The sequence below is a fragment of the Melanotaenia boesemani genome, chromosome 23 (genome assembly GCF_017639745.1).
Source record: "Melanotaenia boesemani isolate fMelBoe1 chromosome 23, fMelBoe1.pri, whole genome shotgun sequence".
NCBI lineage: Eukaryota > Metazoa > Chordata > Actinopteri > Atheriniformes > Melanotaeniidae > Melanotaenia > Melanotaenia boesemani.
In genome coordinates this window covers 1970196-1992388 of record NC_055704.1, presented here as the reverse complement: position 1 = coordinate 1992388, position 22193 = coordinate 1970196, and the positions used below count along the sequence as shown (strand labels likewise).

General features: G+C 40.0%; 1 protein-coding gene across 1 annotated transcript; it reads right to left on the bottom strand.

The window, feature by feature from the left end:
• Positions 1-854: 854 nt before the first annotated feature.
• LOC121634689 (sorting nexin-4-like) lies at positions 855-21183 on the bottom strand. The gene is made up of 14 exons (XM_041977557.1): positions 20998-21183; positions 20667-20788; positions 20457-20595; positions 17696-17845; positions 14781-14828; positions 14630-14685; positions 14267-14339; positions 7354-7415; positions 7145-7210; positions 6953-7042; positions 6360-6459; positions 4155-4300; positions 1811-1925; positions 855-1741 (listed from the first exon to the last, which is right to left on the bottom strand). Exons 1-14 carry the CDS (start codon positions 21079-21081, stop codon positions 1694-1696), a joined length of 1299 nt encoding a protein of 432 aa, XP_041833491.1. The 5' UTR covers positions 21082-21183; the 3' UTR covers positions 855-1693.
• Positions 21184-22193: the final 1010 nt, after the last annotated feature.

Below are 22193 nucleotides of genomic sequence, written 5' to 3'. Positions count from 1 at the left end.
CCCAGGTGGGATTAATAAAGGGAAAATAATAATAAATAATTATACACAAGAAGAAATCCTTATACTATAAAGACTGGGAAGACAAAGGAGTTTGGGCCATTGTTCATAACGGTGATATTTTAGCTTACCCAGATTTCAAAAACTTTAGACTGTCAGCTTTTGTCAGTAATCAAAGCAATTCCTGTGGCCCCGTTTTATATATATATATATATATATATATAAACACCAGCAATCTCTAGGAAACATTAAGATTTTGTTATACTTTTCTTTTGAGACATGCATGGTAGTTTTTCAATGAAAGAAAAAACAGTGACTTGCTAACTCACCATAAAAGTAGTCATTTATAACTGTACCAATACAAACGACAGCATGCCAAGTAAAAAGTGAAGGAAATTAGAAACTGAGACATATATATTCTGCTTTTCTGGTACTATAGAGTTCACCTACGATAAATTAGCATGCACATGGAGCTGATCAATTAATTTTTGTCTAGTAATGTTTGTATTTGTGCCTTATTTATTTTCTTGTTGTTGTTGATTTTATGCCCGTGTTCAGTATTTTTTTTTTATTTAAACCCTGTCTTGAAATTGATCTATGTGTTCAATAAGTTAAAACTAGTAACAGGCTACGTGAAAAAAAGTGACAGGAAAACCTTCATCCTGACGTTAAAATGGACGGTTATTGCATCATTTCTGTCTGTGTACACGTTTTCAATGATATTTACTAATAATCTTGACAGAAAACCTCCAGCTGATGTTTGTTCAGGAAAAATAAAAATATCTGAAACAAAGTCCATAATTATAGAAAAAAACTGAAGACCAGAATTAAATAAAGTTCAGTCAAAAATGTGCAAAAACAGTGCAAAGATTTTAATGCACATTAATAAATTTTACTAAACACAAAACAGTTTAATTAAATATAAGTAACTCCTTCTCACACAATCCCAGTAGAAATAATCTCATTTATTTAAACTCATTTCCAGATTTACAAACCTTATCTGGTTCAGTAAAAGCTAAATTATTATTCTTCCGCTTAAATTCAGTTCACCAACCAGAGGTACGAATAAATAAGGCGAGAGGAGATAAGAGTTACTTAAAACAAAAAAGTCCTCATTTCATAGCCATTTAAAGCTGAATTAAATTAAATATGACGTGATAGAAGCTTTATCTACAGAACAGAGATTGACATTTAATATGAGTTCATATTCATTGTCAATTAAAATAACAGGACTGATATAAACCATATCAATTTTCCATCCATCCTCCTTTTCAGGAGCATCATATTTCATTCAGCTGTCCTAAATCAGTCCATTTAACACGGGTCAGACGTGACACTGTACGCCATCAGCAGCTATATCTGCCATCTTGTCCACACCAGTGAGCTATAGTCCATAAATTTAACATCTTATTTATGATATAAATAATAAAAATCCTGCTTTACTTGATAATCCAACATGTGATGTCCTCACTCCAAGATGTTAAAGGCTGTTTACACAACCATGACCAGAAAATGAATTTAACTTGCAGAGGGGCCAGATTAAAGTGGGAAATGGTTAAAACTTAAAAAACTTCGGTCCTCCCACAACCTCTAATTTCTCACCACCGTAGCTGCCAACCTTTGATGGTTAAGCTGTGGTTGTTATTTGACCTTTGCCTAAGAAAAATTGTCCATGATCAACAACGAAGCTTCAGCTTCACATCTTCAGGAAACACTCTCTGGCGTTGCTCCATACCTGTATTCCCTGTCAGGACAGAAATAAAACGTTAGCATGGTCCTGAGACTCCCGACCGGCTGAATTCTTCACACTGACCTTCTTGCACATGCTGATTTGCATGACGGCGTAGCTGATAAGTGCTTCCCGCAGATCTTTGTCTTTCTGAGACTTGAAGCGCAGCAGGTCCATCCTGGACTTCTTGACGTGCTCTCTGCAGCGAACGAGACCATCAAATTATACAAGAAAATAGCAGCAGACAGAAACAGAAGGAGAAAAGTGACCCAATGACATGCAGAAATTCAGCATTGAATAATTCATTAAATAAGTCACTAATTTAATAACAGTCGAAAAAAAACATTGAGGGCAAAGGAAGTCGCTGTGAGAAACTTCCTGTTTAGTAGGGCTAGGTTTGAAACATCGATTTATCATTTTGAATCGATTCAAATTAAAAAAAAATCCAATATTGATTCACAAACTTAGAGACAGTTTATTTTTTCATGGCCTCATTTCCAATAACATAACCCTACGATTTTTGGCTGGTTTTGTACCGATTTTGCTTCTTCCCGACCTCGTTCAATATTTCAGAACCGATTTCTGAGGAATGCCGACGACTCGTGCATTGTGACTGTGTGGATGGTGACGTGGTACAGAATGTAGCCAATCAGACAGCGAGCTGGCTGGGGATCAAGGAAGTAAATAAAATCCATGTCCACGCCCTCTTCAGTCTGTTATTTTTTCAGTTCTGGCTTTTTCTGTTAACAATAGTCCCAAGACCACCATCATTCCTTCGTCCTATATGTGCTCTTCCATGAGTTGTGTTTTCTGGTTGTTGCTGTGGTTCTTCTTCTACGTTTTTTGCCGGTTGTTGCTATGGTTCTTCTTCTACGTTTTTTTGCTGGTTGTTGCTATGGTTCTTCTACGTTTTTTTGCCGGTTGTTGCTATGGTTCTTTTATGTTTTTTTGCCGGTTGTTGCTATGGTTCTTCATCTACGTTTTTTTGCCGGTTGTTGCTATGGTTCTTCATCTACGTTTTTTTCCCGGTTGTTGCTATGGTTCTTCTTCTACTTTTTTTTTGCTGGTTGTTGCTATGGTTCTTCTTCTACTTTTTTTTTGCTGGTTGTTGCTATGGTTCTTCATCTACGTTTTTTTGCCGGTTGTTGCTATGGTTCTTCATCTATGTTTTTTTGCCGGTTGTTGCTATGGTTCTTCATCTATGTTTTTTGCCGGTTGTTGCTATGGTTTTTCATCTATGTTTTTTTGCTGGTTGTTGCTATGGTTCTTCTTCTACGTTTTTTGCCGGTTGTTGCTATGGTTCTTCTTCTACTTTTTTTTGCCGGTTGTTGCTATAGTTCTTCATCTACGTTTTTTTGCCGGTTGTTGCTATGGTTCTTCTTCTCCGTTTTTTGCCGGTTGTTGCTATGGTTCTTCATCTATGTTTTTTTGCTGGTTGTTGCTATGGTTCTTCTTCTACGTTTTTTGCCGGTTGTTGCTATGGTTCTTCTTCTACTTTTTTTTGCCGGTTGTTGCTATAGTTCTTCATCTACGTTTTTTTGCCGGTTGTTGCTATGGTTCTTCTATGTTTTTTGCCGGTTGTTGCTATGGTTCTTCTTCTACTTTTTTTTTGCTGGTTGTTGCTATGGTTCTTCATCTACGTTTTTTTTGCCAGTTGTTGCTATGGTTCTTCATCTACGTTTTTTTTGCCAGTTGTTGCTACGGTTCTTCATCTACGTTTTTTTGCTGGTTGTTGCTATGGTTCTTCATCTACGTTTTTTTGCTGGTTGTTGCTATGGTTCTTCTTCTACTTTCTTTTGCTGATTGTTGCTATGGTTCTTCTTCTACGTTTTTGTTAGATCACGTTTGGTCATGTGAGAAGTCCGGCTCGGAGGACTAGATTGTAGATGCAGGACAGCATCGTTATGTGTGTGTTGTTCTGTGATTAGTTTATCGGAGCACACCACACGTTATGATCAAAACTGTTAAATGCCTGATTTTTTATCTTCGTGTGTGAGGTCTCGACCAGATAAAAAAATCTCATAAGATTAAAAAAATCCTTGTGTGTGTACCAGGCTCCTCAATCTGAGGTTAGGCTACCCGACGGACCCTCTTTTACAGGACTCCTGAATAGAATGATTGACAGCTCAGCTCACTGGCAAGATGGAAAGCGAGATTCACAAAGCAGCTACGCCACAGAGCGTTTTTGATGTGGAAGATTTTCCCTCCTGAATCTCCTCAGCATTATATGCTAAAAATATATATACATGTTTTAACATTAAATTAAAATATACTTTAAATAAATTAATATATTAAATAATTTGTTCATGTATTAATTTCCACTTTTACTAAATTAATGACAGATTTAATTATTAAAAACGGTATTTATGTATTTCATTGGTGCACTTTTCTCCTTCCAAAGACAGAAACTCAAACAGCTGCAGCTTACTCGCACTCGACTGTTTTCTCCTTCACCGTCTCCTCGCTCTCAGCTATCAGCTCCTCCAGGAGGCTCAACCTGGCCTGCCTCTGCTCAGGGGCGTCTTGTCCAAACAGTTTGTTGGTCATGCCTTTGAAGGAGAAAGTCCGTACCATCTGAGAAGTTAAAGAGGAAAGAAAACACACTGAAACCTGGAAACAGGTTCAGAGATGTTTTATTCAACTGAGACTGACAGAAATATTGGAGATTATTCTTTAACACATCCAGCTACTTCATCTTCTGAATTAGCTGGTTAACGTCTCTGTGTTGGTGACCTGTCTGTCTAATACCAACCGTAGGTTGGACCACATAAACGGTGGTTTTTCCATGGTTAGCAATGTCAATGTCAAATTTAGCACATTTAAAAACAGTTGACCAAAGTGCTTCACAATAGCATCAGCAGTCATAAAATAGCAAATAGATTTAAACAATAAATAAATAAAACACAGAAGAGTTAAGATTACTCAAAACTAAGGCTGTCAAAGATACCGCGTTTATGGCAGTAACTAATTTATGTAATTTATTGTGTTAAAGTTTTTAACGCATTTGACGCATGCACAGCGTCTGTCAATGATGAGGAGACATTGAGTTGTCTACAGGCAACATGGTGGTTGGTTCTATGGATGGGTTTGAGGGTCACACTCACGGGGGATGAGGATGCTTTAACACCCACACTTTTCCCGCATTAAAAAAAAAAAAAAAATCTTTACACACTTTTGTACAAACGTTGCTCTTCTGGTCGTCTCCATGTCAGCACACCGCGGCAGCCTCCTTCTCCTCCTCCTTTTCCTGTTATGAATCATGACAGCTGCTGGTGATCAGCTATCGCTATATTGCTAGTAGTCTCTTTTTTTTTGCATTTATAGTTTAGCTGTTCATGGATCATACCGGCACATCCTAAACACATCACATCATACATCACATCCATCCATCCATTTTCTGCCGCTTATCTGGAGTCGGGTCACAGACTTCCCTCTCCCAGCTCATCAGGGGGGACCCCGAGGTGTTCCCAGGCCAGCCGTGAGATGCAGTCTATCCAGCGTGCCCTGGGTCTTCCCCAAGACCTCCTTCCGGTGGGACATGCCCGGAACACCTTACCAGGAAGGCGTCCAGAAGGACCCCAGCCCAACACCATGTAGCCCGATTGGAATTTGCCAGAGAACTCCAGGATTGGCAAACTGTCCGTTGGCTCCATGTGATCTTCACAGATGAGAGCGTGACAGGCGTGAGACAGTCTGGAGATGCTCTGGAGAACGTTCTGTGGTCAGCAACATCCTCCAGCAGGACCAGTTTGGAAGTGGGTCAGTGATGGTCTGGGGAGGCAGATTCTTGGAGGGGCACACAGACCTCCATGTGCTAGCCAGAGGTTCCCTGACTGCATTAGGTACCAGGATGAGATCCTCAGATATGTCTGACCATATGCTGCTGCAGTAAGACCTGGTTCCCTTTGATGCAGGACAGTGTTCGGCCTCATGTGGCTGTAGTGAGTCAGCAGTTCCTTCATGACGAAGGCATCGATGCTATGGACTGGCTCGCCCGCTCACCAGCCCTGAATCCAGTCCAGCACCTCTGGAACATCATGTCTTGTTATATCCACTGCTGTCCAGGGATTGACTAATGTGCTGATCCAGGTCTGGAAGAAGATCCCTCAGGAGAACATCTTTGGTCTCATCAGGAGCCCGGGTGTTGTAGAGAGTTCATACAGGCAGGTGGAGGCCATGTCCACTATTGAACCTCATTCAGATTGGTCTGGAGGAAGTTGGGTCAGCCTGTGGTCTGATCTTCTACTTTTATTTTGAGTCTAAATCCAGACCTCCATGGGTTCATGGGTTTGAATTCCACTGATCATTCTTATGTTATTTGGTTCAACAAAAAAGATTTTCAACTGTATATTTCAATTATCAAGATCTTCTGTTTTTTTTTCTTTTAGCAGTGTACTTACCTGCAGGACATCGCTGCACCTGAGGCCACAGGATCCACTCACAGATGAAAACATGTTTATGTCTGGAAGAATTTTGGCCACTGACAGCAACCATCCATTCACTACTATAATTTACCCATCTTTACCACTAGATGTCAGGTCAATTAAGCCTGAAAAATCCTACTGAGACTTGGTGAAGATGATGTGGGAAAGACTTTTAGAGAAGCAGGAGTTAAAGGAGAACATCAGTGTACCCCTGTAGCCAGTTCCTCACGCTGCTGCTTCTTGGAGATCAGGTCCTGGGAGGCCATCTCAAACTCAAACTTGGTCAGCTCATGTTTCCTGCATACCGCCCTGCCAAGAAAGCGAGCACAGCTGAGCATCAGTGTTTATCTCAGTCATAAAATGACATTTTGTGAGCCAAATCTAACATCAGTCAAAGAACAGAATCCAGCTTATCTAGTCTATTAGAACAGTCACTAGTTTTCTAAGTTTAAGCTGCATTATAATGAATCATCATGAATATTTCCACTGCAAACAAAAAATGGTGTTAAAGTAATATTACAAATAAAGTCTGTCCCAGGCTTGGTGTTCATGGAGTTACTCTGTTCTAAACAGCATTCAGCGTTTGTAATGTTTGTCAGACTTTATCCAGTCACAGAAAAAATGCAACAAATCATAACTTTTTTTTTTAATTATTTTTTGTTTGGGTGACAGCTCCACGCTTCCGTAATTTACAGATCATTTCACGGCAGCTACATTTTAGAAAAGAAAGGAACCGCTTACACCCAGAAAAGCTTCTGAACTGACAAACGCAGCAGCTTTTATTGTAAAGATGATTTCTCACCTCAGCGCTTCAGCATAAAACAGATATTCCTTCAGCTGGTCTGCATAATGTTCTTCTTCTTCTAAGATATCGTCTATTGAAGCAGCATATCTGCAGGTGTACAGGAAGTTAAAAAAAAAAGTATTCATCACAGAGATTTTCTGTGTTAAAGAGATGGCTTTATGAGAAAGTAGTGACTGTAGAGATACGTACGCATCCATGTGATGACCTGCACTCTGCAGTCCGTCTCCCATCTCCTTCTCGATGGCGCTCCACTCGCTGCAGCGAACAGACACACCTCCATTTTACACTGTTCAAGTCTGGTTTAATTTCTAAATGTTTCTAAAACACTATCTATATTCTGTAAAAAGAGTAAAGTCCATTTTTAGATCAAATATTATTGTGTTTGATTATATTTGGACCTGAAGACTCTTCCATAGTTCCCATGGACCTTGTAGATAGCATACAGTCGATCAGCAACCCTCTGTGGAAGAAAGAAATCGTTCATATTTGTTATTGTTTCAATTAGGGCTGCACAAAATAAAAAAAATTACCTTTAGTGCAATATTAGCCTGTACAACCCCACCTACACTGAAATAAATAGTCCCAATATCTGCAGATTTGAAGGAACTGACGTGACATTGTTCCAAACGCTGCTGAGCTTTCATGCAAACCAAACAGACTCTTACAGTTCATTTCCACCAGGATAGACAGGGGACTTCAACTGGGTAGTGGATTAAGAGAAATTTCTCACTTTCCTTTGGTTTGTTTCACATCTAACTTGGACCAAACCACCAGGAAAACATCATGCAGCTCATTATGGGCCAATATACCCCAAAATAACCACTCATCAAGATGAAAGAAAAAGAATATCTAATTTAATTAAATTTTTATTTCAAGCATAGATAGTATTTCAAGAACAAAACAAACAGAAATTAAGTCTACAGTTAAGTCTAATAGACTTAAATCAGGCTATACAAAATAAGGATTATACACTGATTCTCAAAACAGAGTGGGGAGAAGTAAAATTTACTGAAACCCACCCCAATTTGTAAAAGAAAATAATACATTCACAAAGAACAAAGAGCTGCTTCCTTATTCAGTCATCTCAGAAAACCTCATCAACAAACAGTGTTATATATGCACATGTAAAACGACACATACTCATATTTACACACTGATATTACCACAGGTAACAATGGTTTCATTTAGTAACAATTGTAATGGGAATACCACAAGGGTACGTAAAAGTGAAAATCAATCCTAAGGATGGTAAACAGATGGTTAGATGGAACTGGAGCAAGATTTTAAGAGTTAAACAATATAGGTTTACAGTCCCGACAAGGGATGTAGTACAAACAACCAAAGCTGAAAAGCTGAAGGGAGTTGGGGTTAGCGATGCTGCTTAACAGAACGAAAACAACAAAGCAAAACAGCCAGTCAAAAAGAACAACACACAAAGCTGGCCTTTAGAGCGAGAGATATATACAAAGCTGCACCAGCAACTATGTGTCCAAACACTGAACAAATAAATACAAAACTCAATATACAGCAATAACACTCTCTATCCAGACTCCCAGACTAACTAAAATAACTAAAGGAGAAGCCACAAGGGCTTTACAAAAACTCCACAAAACAAGACTTTTTTATTTTACATAGTTCATTTACTGTGATAATGAGTCAAAACTGTCATGGCTATAGAATACATTTGTGTCATCAGCAAACAACATGCATTTAACTAATTGAGAAACACTAAAGAAATCATTAATATACAAATTAAATTTAGGGCCCGATACTGACCCCTGGGGAACACCACGAGCAATGTCAAGACATGTGGAAGAGAGCTGTCCCAGTTTAACATATTGTACTCTGTCGCTTCAGTAACCATTTCCCCATTTACCAGCCATGCCCTGTACTCCATATCATTCTAATTTTTTAAGTAATATCTCACGATTGAAGGTGTCAAAGCTTTCTAAGATCAATGAAAATTTGTGTGGCATATTTTTATTGTCCAGTGCTTTTGATATTTCTTCTGCATCATTAATTAAATCTATAAATCTGTAAAACTGTAAATTCAAATACTTTTTCAAGGATTTTAGAAAATTGGGGAAGAAGTGAAATGGGTCTGTAGTTTGTGAAATCATGCTTCTTTCCGTTTTTTTACACTGGTATGACCTTAGCAATGTTTGTTTTCCTTGGGAAAAAACACGTTGAAGCGACAGGTTACAGATGTTAGTTAGAGGTGTAACGATATAACTTATGACCTTTTTTATCAGTGCCATATCAACTAAGAGACAGTCTGTAGAAAATTTATGTTTTAATTTTTAAACAATATTTAATATTTCACGCTCACTGACGGCAGAGAGAAAGATGCTATTGTTCCTTACAAAATCTGGCTCCATTTCTTGATTTGGTATTTTTGCTACTAATTCAGAGCAACAAAATATTTATTGAAGTTATTGAATGTTCTTATTCATGTGATGATTTTCACTATCGGAGTCAACAAAACGATCTAATCATGGTATTTTAGATTCTTGCTTGATTATACTATTTAATAATTTGTATGTTTTTTGTATTGGATTTATTATTAAATAAAATTTTTCTGTAATATAATTTCTTTGCCGTTCTTACTGTGGTTGTCAGCTTATTTTTACACATCTTATATCTGTCCTCAGCTTCTTTAGTTTTCAATTTAAGGAACAATCCAAGGACAATATCTTTTTGATTTAGTGAATAATCTGATGGGACAGTGCTTATTATATAGACAAGTAAATATTTCTATAAAGTTATTTTAAGCTTTTTCTGTCTCAGTTTCTCACACAAAATTTTCCAGTCTTGTAACTTTAAATCATCATTAAATGCTTTAATTGCTTTATCAGCTTGTTCTCTTCTGTAATTTACACAATTACATTATGAGATCCAGCTCACTGACTGGCCAGGACCAAAAACTTATCCACTGCAGTGCCTTTAAAGTTACGATACGTTGAACTCGCGGACATGCGATCACATGGTTGATGTAGCTCTAAAAAGATCCAAACAGCAATCAGTTGGTTTAAATGGCCTCTGGCGGGAGACAGCTCAAACATTAACATTTACCCCAAATATTGATCAATAATGTGCCCTGATTATTCCACCGACTGTATTTTATCATAGCCTTATTTTTGGGATCAACAGAAACACCAAACTTATCAGTGTTCTACATTTTAGAGAGTAGCAAGAGTGCAAATATCAATAAATTCATTTACAGATTAGATTTAGTGATGAAAAATAAATATTAGTTATGAAATACACTGATCAATATAACTGTGTCTGTAGTGGTTTATAAAAACGTTGAAAAGACACTGGAGGTCTCTCACTGCTTATCTCTACATGGGGGTGCTACGACTCGCCCTCCTACAGTGTGTCCGAGCTTACTGTGTTGCTTGAGCTTACCTTCAGATCTACATCCTTCGTTTTGTGATATTACTGTCTGTTCCCTGTTTGTCTCAAACAGCTGTGGGAGATGTCATTCTGTTTTCTGTCAGTTGGAAAATGAGCTGAATGGCCGAGCTGATCTCAATTAATTATTTCAAAGAAGTTTTAAAAGTTCAGTGGTAATTCCAATGATGGGACAAATTACAGGCCAGCCATCACTGAGAGCAGCTTCCATAAACTGTACATGGATGTCCTCATACAGCACACGCTGACCACTCAAGGCACTTTTACACTACATGTCACATTCATCCATAGGCTTCTATATTCTATAAGTGCTTTCTACTAGCACACACATTCATACCCAAGTAAACACATCAGGAGGCAACAAGGACAACAAGGACGAGAACTGAACCATCAACTTTCCAGTTGGCAGACAACTGCTCTTCCTCCTGAGTTACAGCCCCCCCAATGAGACTTCATGTGGTAAACACCTCTGACATGTGGAAGGCACATGGTATGGCCCTCAACAAACTATCTGTCCCACACCCAGAAATACCAGACAGGAGGCTGGACTTCATGCCAAATGTCCACATGTGGTAAAGAATTTGAAGTGTCCTTAAATGTACATGCATAAACATTTACAATTCCACCTGAGACAGTAGGAAGAGAGCCTCCCTCACAAAGTTTCAAAATTTGGTGGATTTTTAAGAAGGAAAAGGCTTAAAAAGCTCCAAACCTGTAAAAACGTAAGAAAAGAAACTCTTCAGTCAGAAAATGAAGGTGCCTACACTGTGCCAGAATTTACAGTCAGAACAGGACATCAGACAGAACGTCGGACAGAATATCAGACAGGAGGTTGGACAGAGCATCGGACAGAACGTCGGACAAAACATCAGACAGAACATTGGACAGAATGTTGGACAGAATATTGGACACAACATCGGACAGAACGTCGGACAAAACATCAGACAGAACATTGGACAGAATGTTGGACAGAATATCGGACACAACATCGGACAGAACGTCGGACAAAACATCAGACAGAATATTGGACAGAATGTTGGACAGAATATCGGACACAACATCGGACAAAACATCAGACAGAACATTGGACAGAATGTTGGACAGAATATCGGACACAACATCGGACAGAACATCAGACAGAACATTGGACAGAATGTTGGACAGAATATCGGACACAACATCGGACAGAACGTTGAACAGAACATCAGACAACACGTTGGACAAAATTCTGGACAGAATATTGGACAGAACATCGAACAGAACATTATTCTGTCCAATGTTCTGTCTATAGGACAGAACATCAGACAGAACGTTGGACAGAACATCAGACAGAATGTTGAAAAGAACATTAGACAGAAGGTCGGACAGAACGTTGCACAGATCATCAGAGAGAACATTGGAGAGAATGTTGGACAGAAGATCGGACAGAACATCAGACAAAACATCAGAACATCAGACAGAACGTCGAACAGAATATTGGACAGAACATCAGACAGAACGTCGAACAGAATATTGGACAGAACATCAGACAGAACATCAGACAGAACGTCGAACAGAATATCAGACAGAACGTCGAACAGAATGTTGGACAGAACATCAGACAGAACATCAGACAGAACGTCGAACAGAATATTGGACAGAACATCAGACAGAACGTCGAACAGAATATTGGACAGAACATTAGACAGAACATCAGACAGAACATCAGACAGAACATCAGACAGAACGTCGAACAGAATATTGGACAGAACGTCGGACAGAACGTCGAACAGAATATTGGACAGAACATCAGACACAACGTCGAACAGAATTTTGGACAGAGCATCAGACAGAACATCAGACAAAACGTCAGACAGAACATCAGCCAGAACAACAAACAGAATATTGGACAGAACATCGGACAGAAGATCAAACAGAATATTGGACAGAACATCAGACAGAACGTCGAACAGAATATTGGACAGAACATCAGACAGAACGTCGAACAGAACGTTGGACAGAATGTTGGACAGAACATCAGACAGAACGTCGAACAGAATATTGGACAGAACATCAGACAGAACGTCGAACAGAACGTTGGACAGAATGTTGGACAGAACATCAGACAGAACGTCGAACAGAATATTGGACAGAACATCAGACAGAACGTCGAACAGAATATTGGACAGAACATCAGACAGAACGTCGAACAGAATATTGGACAGAACGTCGAACAGAATGTTGGACAGAACATCAGACAGAACATCAGACAGAACGTTGGACAGAACGTCGAACAGAATGTTGGACAGAGCATCAGACAGAACATCAGACAAAACGTCAGACAGAACATCAGCCAGAACAACAAACAGAATATTGGACAGAACATCAGACAGAACGTCAAACAGAATATTGGACAGAACATCAGACAGAACGTCGAACAGAATATTGGACAGAACATCGGACAGAACGTCGAACAGAATATTGGACAAAACATCAGACAGAATGTTGGACAGAACATCAGACAGAACATCAGACAGAAAGTTGGACAGAATGTTGGACAGAACATCAGACAGAACATCAGACAGAACGTTGGACAGAATGTTGGACAGAACATCAGACAGAACATCAGACAAAACGTCAGACAGAACATCAGCCAGAACAACAAACAGAATATTGGACAGAACATCGGACAGAACGTCGAACAGAATATTGGACAGAACATCAGACAGAACGTTGGACAGAATGTTGGACAGAACATCAGACAGAATGTTGGACAGAACATCAGACAGAACGTCGAACAGAATATTGGACAGAACATCAGACAGAACATCAGACAGAACGTCGAACAGAATATTGGACAGAACATCAGACAGAACGTCGAACAGAATATTGGACAGAACATCAGACAGAACGTCGAACAGAATATTGGACAGAACATCAGACAGAACGTCGAACAGAACGTTGGACAGAACATCAGACAGAACGTCGAACAGAATATTGGACAGAAAATCAGACAGAACGTCGAACAGAATATTGGACAGAACATCAGACAGAACGTCTAACAGAATATTGGACAGAACATCGGACAGAACGTCGAACAGAATGTTGGACAGAACATCAGACAGAACGTCCAACAGAATATTGGACAGAACATCGGACAGAACGTCGAACAGAATGTTGGACAGAACATCAGACAGAACGTCGAACAAAATATCAGACAGAACGTCGAACAGAATGTTGGACAGAACATCAGACAGAACATCAGACAGAACATCAGACAGAACGTCGAACAGAATATTGGACAGAACGTCGAACAGAATATTGGACAGAACATCAGACAGAACGTTGGACAGAATGTTGGACAGAACATCAGACAGAACATCAGACAGAACGTTGGACAGAATGTTGGACAGAACATCAGACAAAACGTCAGACAGAACATCAGCCAGAACAACAAACAGAATATTGGACAGAACATCGGACAGAACGTCGAACAGAATATCGGACAGAACATCAGACAGAACATCGGACAGAACGTCGAACAGAATATTGGACAGAACATCAGACAGAACGTCGAACAGAATATTGGACAGAACATCAGACAGAACATCAGACAGAACATCAGACAGAATATTGGACAGAACGTCGAACAGAATATTGGACAGAACATCAGACAGAACGTCGAACAGAATATTGGACAGAACATCAGACAGAACGTCGAACAGAATGTTGGACACAATATAGGACAGCCTTCGTGTCATTTCCTACTGAGGAGAAAAGCATGTCTGAATTTGTGTTAGATAACGATTCTGCAACAAGAAGTGAACCAACACAAGAACAGGTTTTCTCTAAATGTAATCATTTAAATGATAAAGGGACTTTGCCCAGACTGCAGGTAAACACGCGTGAGGAACTTACAGCTCGTGTTCGGAGCAGCTGAGATGTGTGAGACTGAAGATCATCACTGTAGTGTTTCATCTCCATGAAACATCTGCAAATTATAGAGAAGATTTTAAACATCAATGATCAAAAATTAAATCTGAGACATTTCAGAGTTTTCAGATCCTCGGGATGATGCTTTTTTATGGATTTTGGAGAATTAATTAGAAAAAATATTTCATTTATTTATCCAGAGATCAGAGTAACCTATTGCATTTCTTTAATATTAGAATAGATTGAATTATTAACTCTAAAACAACTCATCATTTCCTGACATCAGTGTCTGTGTCTTCTGACAGACTTTCAACCACAACTGATGATGGAAAGTCAACACTAACTTACTTATGTGGACTTCTCACCCTGAAGGTGGCACTTAAAGCTCTGAGTCTGGAATCTGCCTGGAGAGGGAATCACAGGAAGCTTCCTGAATCTTCAAGCCAACATAAATCAATATATAAACATAAAATCATCAGAAAAAACAAACGTCCAATACCTTTGCCTGAAATCCCGTCTCATATACGGCCTCCTTCCAGCCGTGGTCCTGAAACACAGACAGGAAGTTAGTGGGAATGTCCTGAAACCAAATAACATAAGAATGATCAATGGAATTCAAACCCATGAACCCAAGGAGGTCTGGATTTAGACTCAAAATAAAAGTAGAAGATCAGACCACAGGCTGACCCAACTTCCTCCAGACCAATCTGAATGAGGTTCAATAGTGGACATGGCCTCCACCTGCCTGTATGAACTCTCTACAACACCCGGGCTCCTGATGAGACCAAAGATGTTCTCCTGAGGGATCTTCTTCCAGACCTGGATCAGCACATTAGTCAATCCCTGGACAGCAGTGGATATAACAAGACATGATGTTCCAGAGGTGCTGGACTGGATTCAGGGCTGGTGAGCGGGCGAGCCAGTCCATAGCATCGATGCCTTCGTCATGAAGGAACTGCTGACTCACTACAGCCACATGAGGCCGAACACTGTCCTGCATCAAAGGGAACCAGGTCTTACTGCAGCAGCATATGGTCAGACATATCTGAGGATCTCATCCTGGTACCTAATGCAGTCAGGGAACCTCTGGCTAGCACATGGAGGTCTGTGTGCCCCTCCAAGAATCTGCCTCCCCAGACCATCACTGACCCACTTCCAAACTGGTCCTGCTGGAGGATGTTGCTGACCACAGAACGCTCTCCAGAGCATCTCCAGACTGTCTCACGCCTGTCACGCTCTCATCTGTGAAGATCACATGGAGCCAACGGACAGTTTGCCAATCCTGGAGTTCTCTGGCAAATTCCAATCGGGCTACATGGTGTTGGGCTGGGGTCCTCATACCAGCCTCATGGAGTCTGTTTCTGACAGTTTTAGCAGAAACATGAAAATTAATGGCGGCTGGAGGTAGAACTCTGGCAGAGCTCCGGATAGCGGTCCTGACACTGGGCTGTTGTCCTCCTACAGCCCCTTCCACGTCTCCTGGTATACTGGCCTGTCTACTGGTATCTCCTCCATGCGCTCCACACTGCGTCGGGAGACACAGCAAAGTATTGATGCTGCATCCTGGATGAGATAACACCCAGCTGCAGATCGCAGAACGGGGTGGAGCTGGACAGTGGGCGGGGTCAGACATTCAGTGGGCGTGGCCAGATAAACTAGCTAAAAATATTTCCTTCTACTCGATAAATGCAAGAACCACACAAAATCTTTCATTTAAGACAACACATGATAAAATAAAAATATGTATTTCCTTTAAAATATCATGTTAAATGTATCTAAAATTGTAAAAAATATTTAAATATTTCCTAAGATCTGGTTGTTTACATGGGTCAGATCCGGCTGTTTACACTGGGAATAAGGCCCGAGCACTGTGATAGTTTTTGCTAATAATGTCAGAGAAATAGGACTTCCTTGCATTCCTCAGTTGTAAATTATACCCAAGAGTGAAGTTTCTCTTCATACATGTCACAATGAACCTGTAGATTTGTATTTCTCTATCTGCGCTTGGCTTTTCAACTCTCTTTTTCCATTTTTCACCAATGTGGAATTTCTCCATGGAGACTTTTTCCTTCCAGAGACAACCTTCACCTTAATAGGAGCAACAGCATCCATAATATTCAGCATTTTATTATTAAAACTAGAGACAAGCTCACTGGCTGAAGCTCCTGACAGGGCAGGTGTTTTCAGTTATACACCGTTTTGTGATCACCTCCATTAAAACTTTTGTGCGAACAGGAATTGTACTCTCAAAGAAAACACAGTAATGATCAGACAGGCCCGCATCACACATAGTAACCTTGGAAAAAATCAGTAAATCTAGTGTGTGTCCTTTAATGTGTGTGGACTCTGTTAAATGCTGAGTCAGCCCGAAGTTGTCCAGACTGTTACTCAGGTCGTTGGTCCCTTTGTCCTGTTTAAAATGTAAACGCTGAGTGTAATTTAATAGTGAAAGAAAGTTTTAACAGAACAGTCGAGTCATGCTCATTAAATATAACTATTAACTATTATAACTATTAATTACTTTTACAGTACACACACTATTAAAACTGAGTGCAGACTGGGGCTCTTGCTTTGTAATTTCCTTGCTAGTCAGTCAGCCCTTATGTTTCAGATTCTTGCAATTAATATTTTTACAAGCTACTGCACTTTTGGGCAACTCAATCCTTTCCAACATGGTCTCAGTCTGAATAGAATATCTACAAATATCCTCTTGAGCTACGATGGACCACTTAATTTTCCCTACATGCGTGTCATTGCTCATGGGCACAAGCGATGGCACATTGTGCCATGTTTATAGACAATGAAAAAGGCACATCTTCAGAAGCAGCAAATTCATTGTTAATTCTGGATGATGCAATAAAGTTATGAGCATCATTTATATGCTCAACATCCACTTTGAAACAATCACAGCTGGACGGTTTCTGTTGCAGAGCTACCTGAAGAATCCAACAGTGGTTTCTGTTTACACTCTGAGATTTTCCCAAACTGACTCATTTCTTAATATTTAAGTTGTAGATGTTGAAAAATTAAAAGTTCTTTCAAATCTTTCCATCAGAAATATTCTATTCTAATTCACTAATGATTCTGTGACCAAGTTTAAATCAAAGTGGTGAACCACGACTCATCCCTGCTTGGAAATACTGAGCCTTTGGTGGATGTTTCTTTTATACCCAACCCTGACACCCTCACCAGTTATTCTCCTAAGTGAAGAAACTTCCAAAATGTTTGTAAAATCTTTGCTTTTCTCCAACTTATTTTGAATGTTTCAGTAACTTTAAATTTAAAGTTTGTACATATTTTCTAAACACAGTGAAGTTGGTCATTGAAGAACCTGAAGATCCTTTTTAAATAAAAGATCTGACCAGTTAACAGGGTTTTCAGCTGATCGTGGGATAGATCCAGACTGTAACGTACCTCGGTGAGGAAGTGTTGCAGGATCTTGTCGTTTGACAGAATGGGATGAGAAGCCACTCGAAGCAGGAAGTTCTCCAGGCCAATCCTGCGGCGCTCCACAAAGTCCGGGTCCATGTTGTCTGCCGATAGCTTGTGCCAAACAAACTCTGCCTGCAGGAAGGCAAACAGAATGTTTTCCTCCACTGTTGAGTACACCGTTACACCTTTTCTATTGTTGAGACGAAGCATGAGCAGTCTATGTAGAGGAATCTGAAACCAGGTCTACCTTCGTGGAGCTTGTTCTTATCTGGGATTAAATAGTTTTCAGCGCTAGATGCTGATGTGCGGTATAGAACAGAAGATGATGGGGTTGGGTAGATGCTGAATTTCTTTATATGTAGTCATCATCTTTAAAAATGTTAAAGTGGTTGAATCAGATGATGAAACTGTTTTTCAATTCATACTTGATGATTTTCACATCATACAGGCAAACTGCTGGAAACAAACATGGGTAAACGTTTCTTATCTGTACTGTTCGCTGGATTCGTTGAATTTACTAGATATTTGCATGTGAACCGTTCCCCTAAACCACGTTAGTTTTTACACATGCTTAAGCTCAACAGGTTACGTTATATTAACATAGATGACCATTAGTTTTTACTAAAACCTACTTAACCAGTTTTCTTTGTAACCCCAAGTTGTTTGAACCACCTCTGCACTGAAATAAAGAAAGGTTGAACCAACGTAAATGATTTGTTTTAATTGGTAATAAGTGACTGAATTAACTTTGTCCAAGTTTAGTTATTAAGTTTGTTCAACTCTTTCATTTTAAGTTGGAATTACTCCAATCATTCAGCTTCTTTCAACTGGTTTGTGGATGTGGAGCAAAGTGCATTTCATTCGGATGCTCAGGTTCTGTCAAACTTCATTGTTGATCTCCAGAACTTAGGATTCCAGATATGTTGAGTTTTTAAACGACTATAAATGCACTGCAAAATGTTAAAAAGTATAAAAAAGAAACACATATTTGGTTTAGTAATAAAACACTGTTGGTGATGTGTCAGGAGGAAAACGACTTCCAAGCAATAATACAGCATCACAGCGGTTAGAGACTCCAGGAAGACACGTCTGTGTCCAGGTTCTCCCTTCGGCTACGTTCATTCAGCAGGTCTTAATGCTCAATTTCTGCTTTTTTGCAGAGATCCATTGTGTTTCAAGTGGCTGTTGACATTATAATTGAAACGCCGGTGAGAACAGTCTACAGCCTGACGAAGCCGCAGCGGCTCACGCAGCACGCTGTGTTTACGGAGGTAAATATCATGCTACACATGTCAGCGTTTTCATCTGAAATCAGAACTGGAAAAAATGATAATATAATTTCCTCCTCTGTTAACATTTTTATCTTGCTGCATCCCGCCTCCTCCTGTGCAGAACTGGGACATCTGTCTCAATCCAATGATGTAAATTCACATGAAAAGTGACATGACCGTTCAGACTGAGGTCACTTTGAAAGACATCAGATATGGATCTGATTTAGGACCATTACCACATAATAACCTTTCCAGGGTGGACCTGTCCTGTGTACTGGGTGGGCTCCTGCCCCCACAGATAACAATGGATGCAGGGGCGGATCTACAGAGGGGCAAATACGAGCAACTATCCCCATTATTTTGAGCCCCCACCTTAAATTATGCTTGTAAAAACACATCACTTGTGAGTCCAGATGGATTCACAATAAGATGATCATTTTAAATTTAATCTTGTGCCCCTCAAAAACTTAGATACAGCCCTGAATCAAACGCCATCTGCCTCTTGATCCACGGTGGTGCATCACAGACATGATGGTGATAATCTGTCAGGTTCTCACGGTGAAGTCACTTCTCTCACTTCACATTGTGGTTTGTAGGAGCATATTTCCCCGCTCAGTTAGTTTTAATTCCAGTAAACACAAGAGCAGTTTATCAAACATTTACAAAAGAAAAGTTCGGAGAGTCTCTGTTTCAGAGAAGCTTCAGTGACAGCAGCAACGAGGCTGAACAACTAAACCAGGCGTCATCCTCACTGTCAGATTACCAGCAGGCTTTTGGTAAGAAGGAGGCTGCTGCTGTCATTTATGGTTTCATATTGTCAAAGGTTTCTTATGGTTCTGTGTAAAAATGTTCCGATCTTGATGCTTGTTGCCACAATGAAAAGAACATTTCAGTTAAAGAAGTCACTAAGAGATGTCCAACAATAAAACAAGATGTTTTCAGTGACAGCAGAGATGCTGAAGGTTTTAAGGACATATGTGAAGCTTTAGTCTATTTATTTGATCAGTAATTATGATAAAGTATGATGTGCTGTAAATCCTATAACAGAGAAACACTGCGAAACTGTATTGTATCATTATAATTGTCCCTCTAAAGACAATCAGAGCAGCCTAGTTGTCCTCAGTACCGAGCAACAGAAGCAGGAGATCCGTATGTTTATACATGTTTTACTGCACATCTTCATCTTCAGCTCTCCTAAAAGAGATAGCTGATATCCAATTTGTAATTTAAGTTCTTTTTCTGTATTCTGTACTCACTGTGAGGAACCTTATTTTCAAGCCTAAATGCAGTTTGTTTGTTTGTTTTCTTAAAAACAATAACAGTTAAAGTGTTTTATATTTACATATATGGGGATTTTTTCACTGAAGAACCCCCATAAAATTTTCCAGACCCGCCACTATGTTGATGAAGGACATAAACATAAAGTAATAAATATGCTGCATGGTTCCAGACAGGAACAGAAAAAAACTCACCCTCTTCTCAGGTAGAGGAGGAACAACGATGAATGGATAGGTAACTATGAGGTAGTTCCTCAGCAGCTCAAACTCGCTGTATCTCCTCCACAGAGAGTCTGGGGGAGGCAGACGACCTTCCCCCCCTACATCCATCAGCCTGAACAGATGGAGCAAGTAAGAGACACGTCATGGACCATCTACCTGGTTAACTGGCTCAGGACCCCTCACCTGGTCTCGATCAGGTACACCGTGAAAGTCTCCTGCATGCTGACTGAGTTTTTTCCGCTCCTCTTCTCAGCCTCAGCAACACAGATCTCCATCCTCCTCAGGAGCTCCGAGTCCTCCTGAACCTGCCCCATAAAACACATCAGTCCTGGTTTATTCGCTGCTTCTACCTTCTTCCTGACATCTTTGTTTCGTGTCAGCCGTCAACCTGAATCAAACTGGACTCTAACGTCTCCGTACAGCTAGCTAGCTGTGGTGTTAGCCAGCTGAAGCTAACCGTGATGTCCTGCCATTAACCTGCTTGTAAACACGGAGTAAACAAAGTGCTGATCACCGTGTTGTTCCAGGTCCCATCCGGTGTTCGGGGCTCCGGTTCTTCATCAGAAACCAGCAGCTCATCCTTCCCGTTCTCCGCCATCCTCCCTGTTTACACCGAGACACCGGACCGAGAGCCGCTGTGACGTGCGCGTGTTTATACCCGGTGTTACACCAAACCTGTGACCCATTAGAATCTGTGACCACAGGGGGCGATAGCGTACATTTGCATACAGATGTCACCATTTCTGTCCCCCCCCCTGTGGTCCCAGATTCTGATGGGTCACAGATTTTTGGTGTAACACCGCTCCTGGTACCATACTGTTCCTGGTGCGGGTACCGTCCTGGTCTTGTTACCACCTTGATCCTGGTCCGAATATTTCATTTTAACATATACTAACTGAATGAAAGGCAGAAAATGATGGTTAGTTCTTTGTGGGTTTTGCTCAGACTTCTACACAAACTATGGGGTTATAACAATGACAATGTGGTGTGGAAAATAAAATGTGGCTTTAAAAAAATGAAAATTTCAAATAAAACATAAAACCTGGGTGTTGGATTATGAGTTCTGAAAAACTTGCATAGGACCTGGAAAAGTTTGACATTTTTAAAAAGTTGTATTGATATTAAAATATATATTAAGATATTAATAACTTGGAATTCAAACAATTATTTATGCTGATAGTGTTTTTACTTGTTGACAGGATTTCTTAATGCTGTCCGTTTTTTTTTTTGTTTTTATTAAAATGATGCCACTGTTTGTGCGGGAAGGGGCGGGTTTGAGGGGCGGGGCTTCAGTTTCAAATAATTTGCATATAATTTGCGTTCAGAGAAAATACTTCAGAGTGCTCTAGAATCTACTGCAGAGGAGTTTCATTCTTCACCACCTGCTAAAGTTTAGCCATTTATTTGTGGTCTCTGATATCACTGCTATGTGTAGTGGGTGACACCGTGGGGTGTCGCTCTGGTCTCAAGGCACACACTATTAAGGCAGATTTATACTTGCACAGCATCTGTATGCGGTTGGTTATGGCGTAGCTGATGCTGGTGAGCTTGCTCAAGCGTAAGGGAAACATGTTGTTTTGATGTGGTGTTGCAGTTTCTCCTCCTAATCTGTAGTGGTGGTATCGGCCGGTAAACTCAACAGGTCGAAATTCTTTTGATGGTTCAATTCAGTTCGGTAGGTATTTTCCGTTTAAAACAACAATGTATGGT

What these genes read in the sequence shown, in the direction of transcription:
- LOC121634689 (XM_041977557.1), bottom strand. Translation starts at nt 21,081, where the DNA reads ATGGCGGAGAACGGGAAGGATGAGCTGCTGGTTTCTGATGAAGAACCG. An exon ending in GTGAGGAACTGGCTACAGGG is followed by an intron (nt 4,301 to 6,359) that starts GTACACTGATGT and finishes TTAACTTCTCAG; the next exon opens with ATGGTACGGACTTTCTCCTT. An exon ending in GAGAAAACAGTCGAGTGCGA is followed by an intron (nt 1,926 to 4,154) that starts GTAAGCTGCAGC and finishes CGTTCGCTGCAG; the next exon opens with AGAGCACGTCAAGAAGTCCA.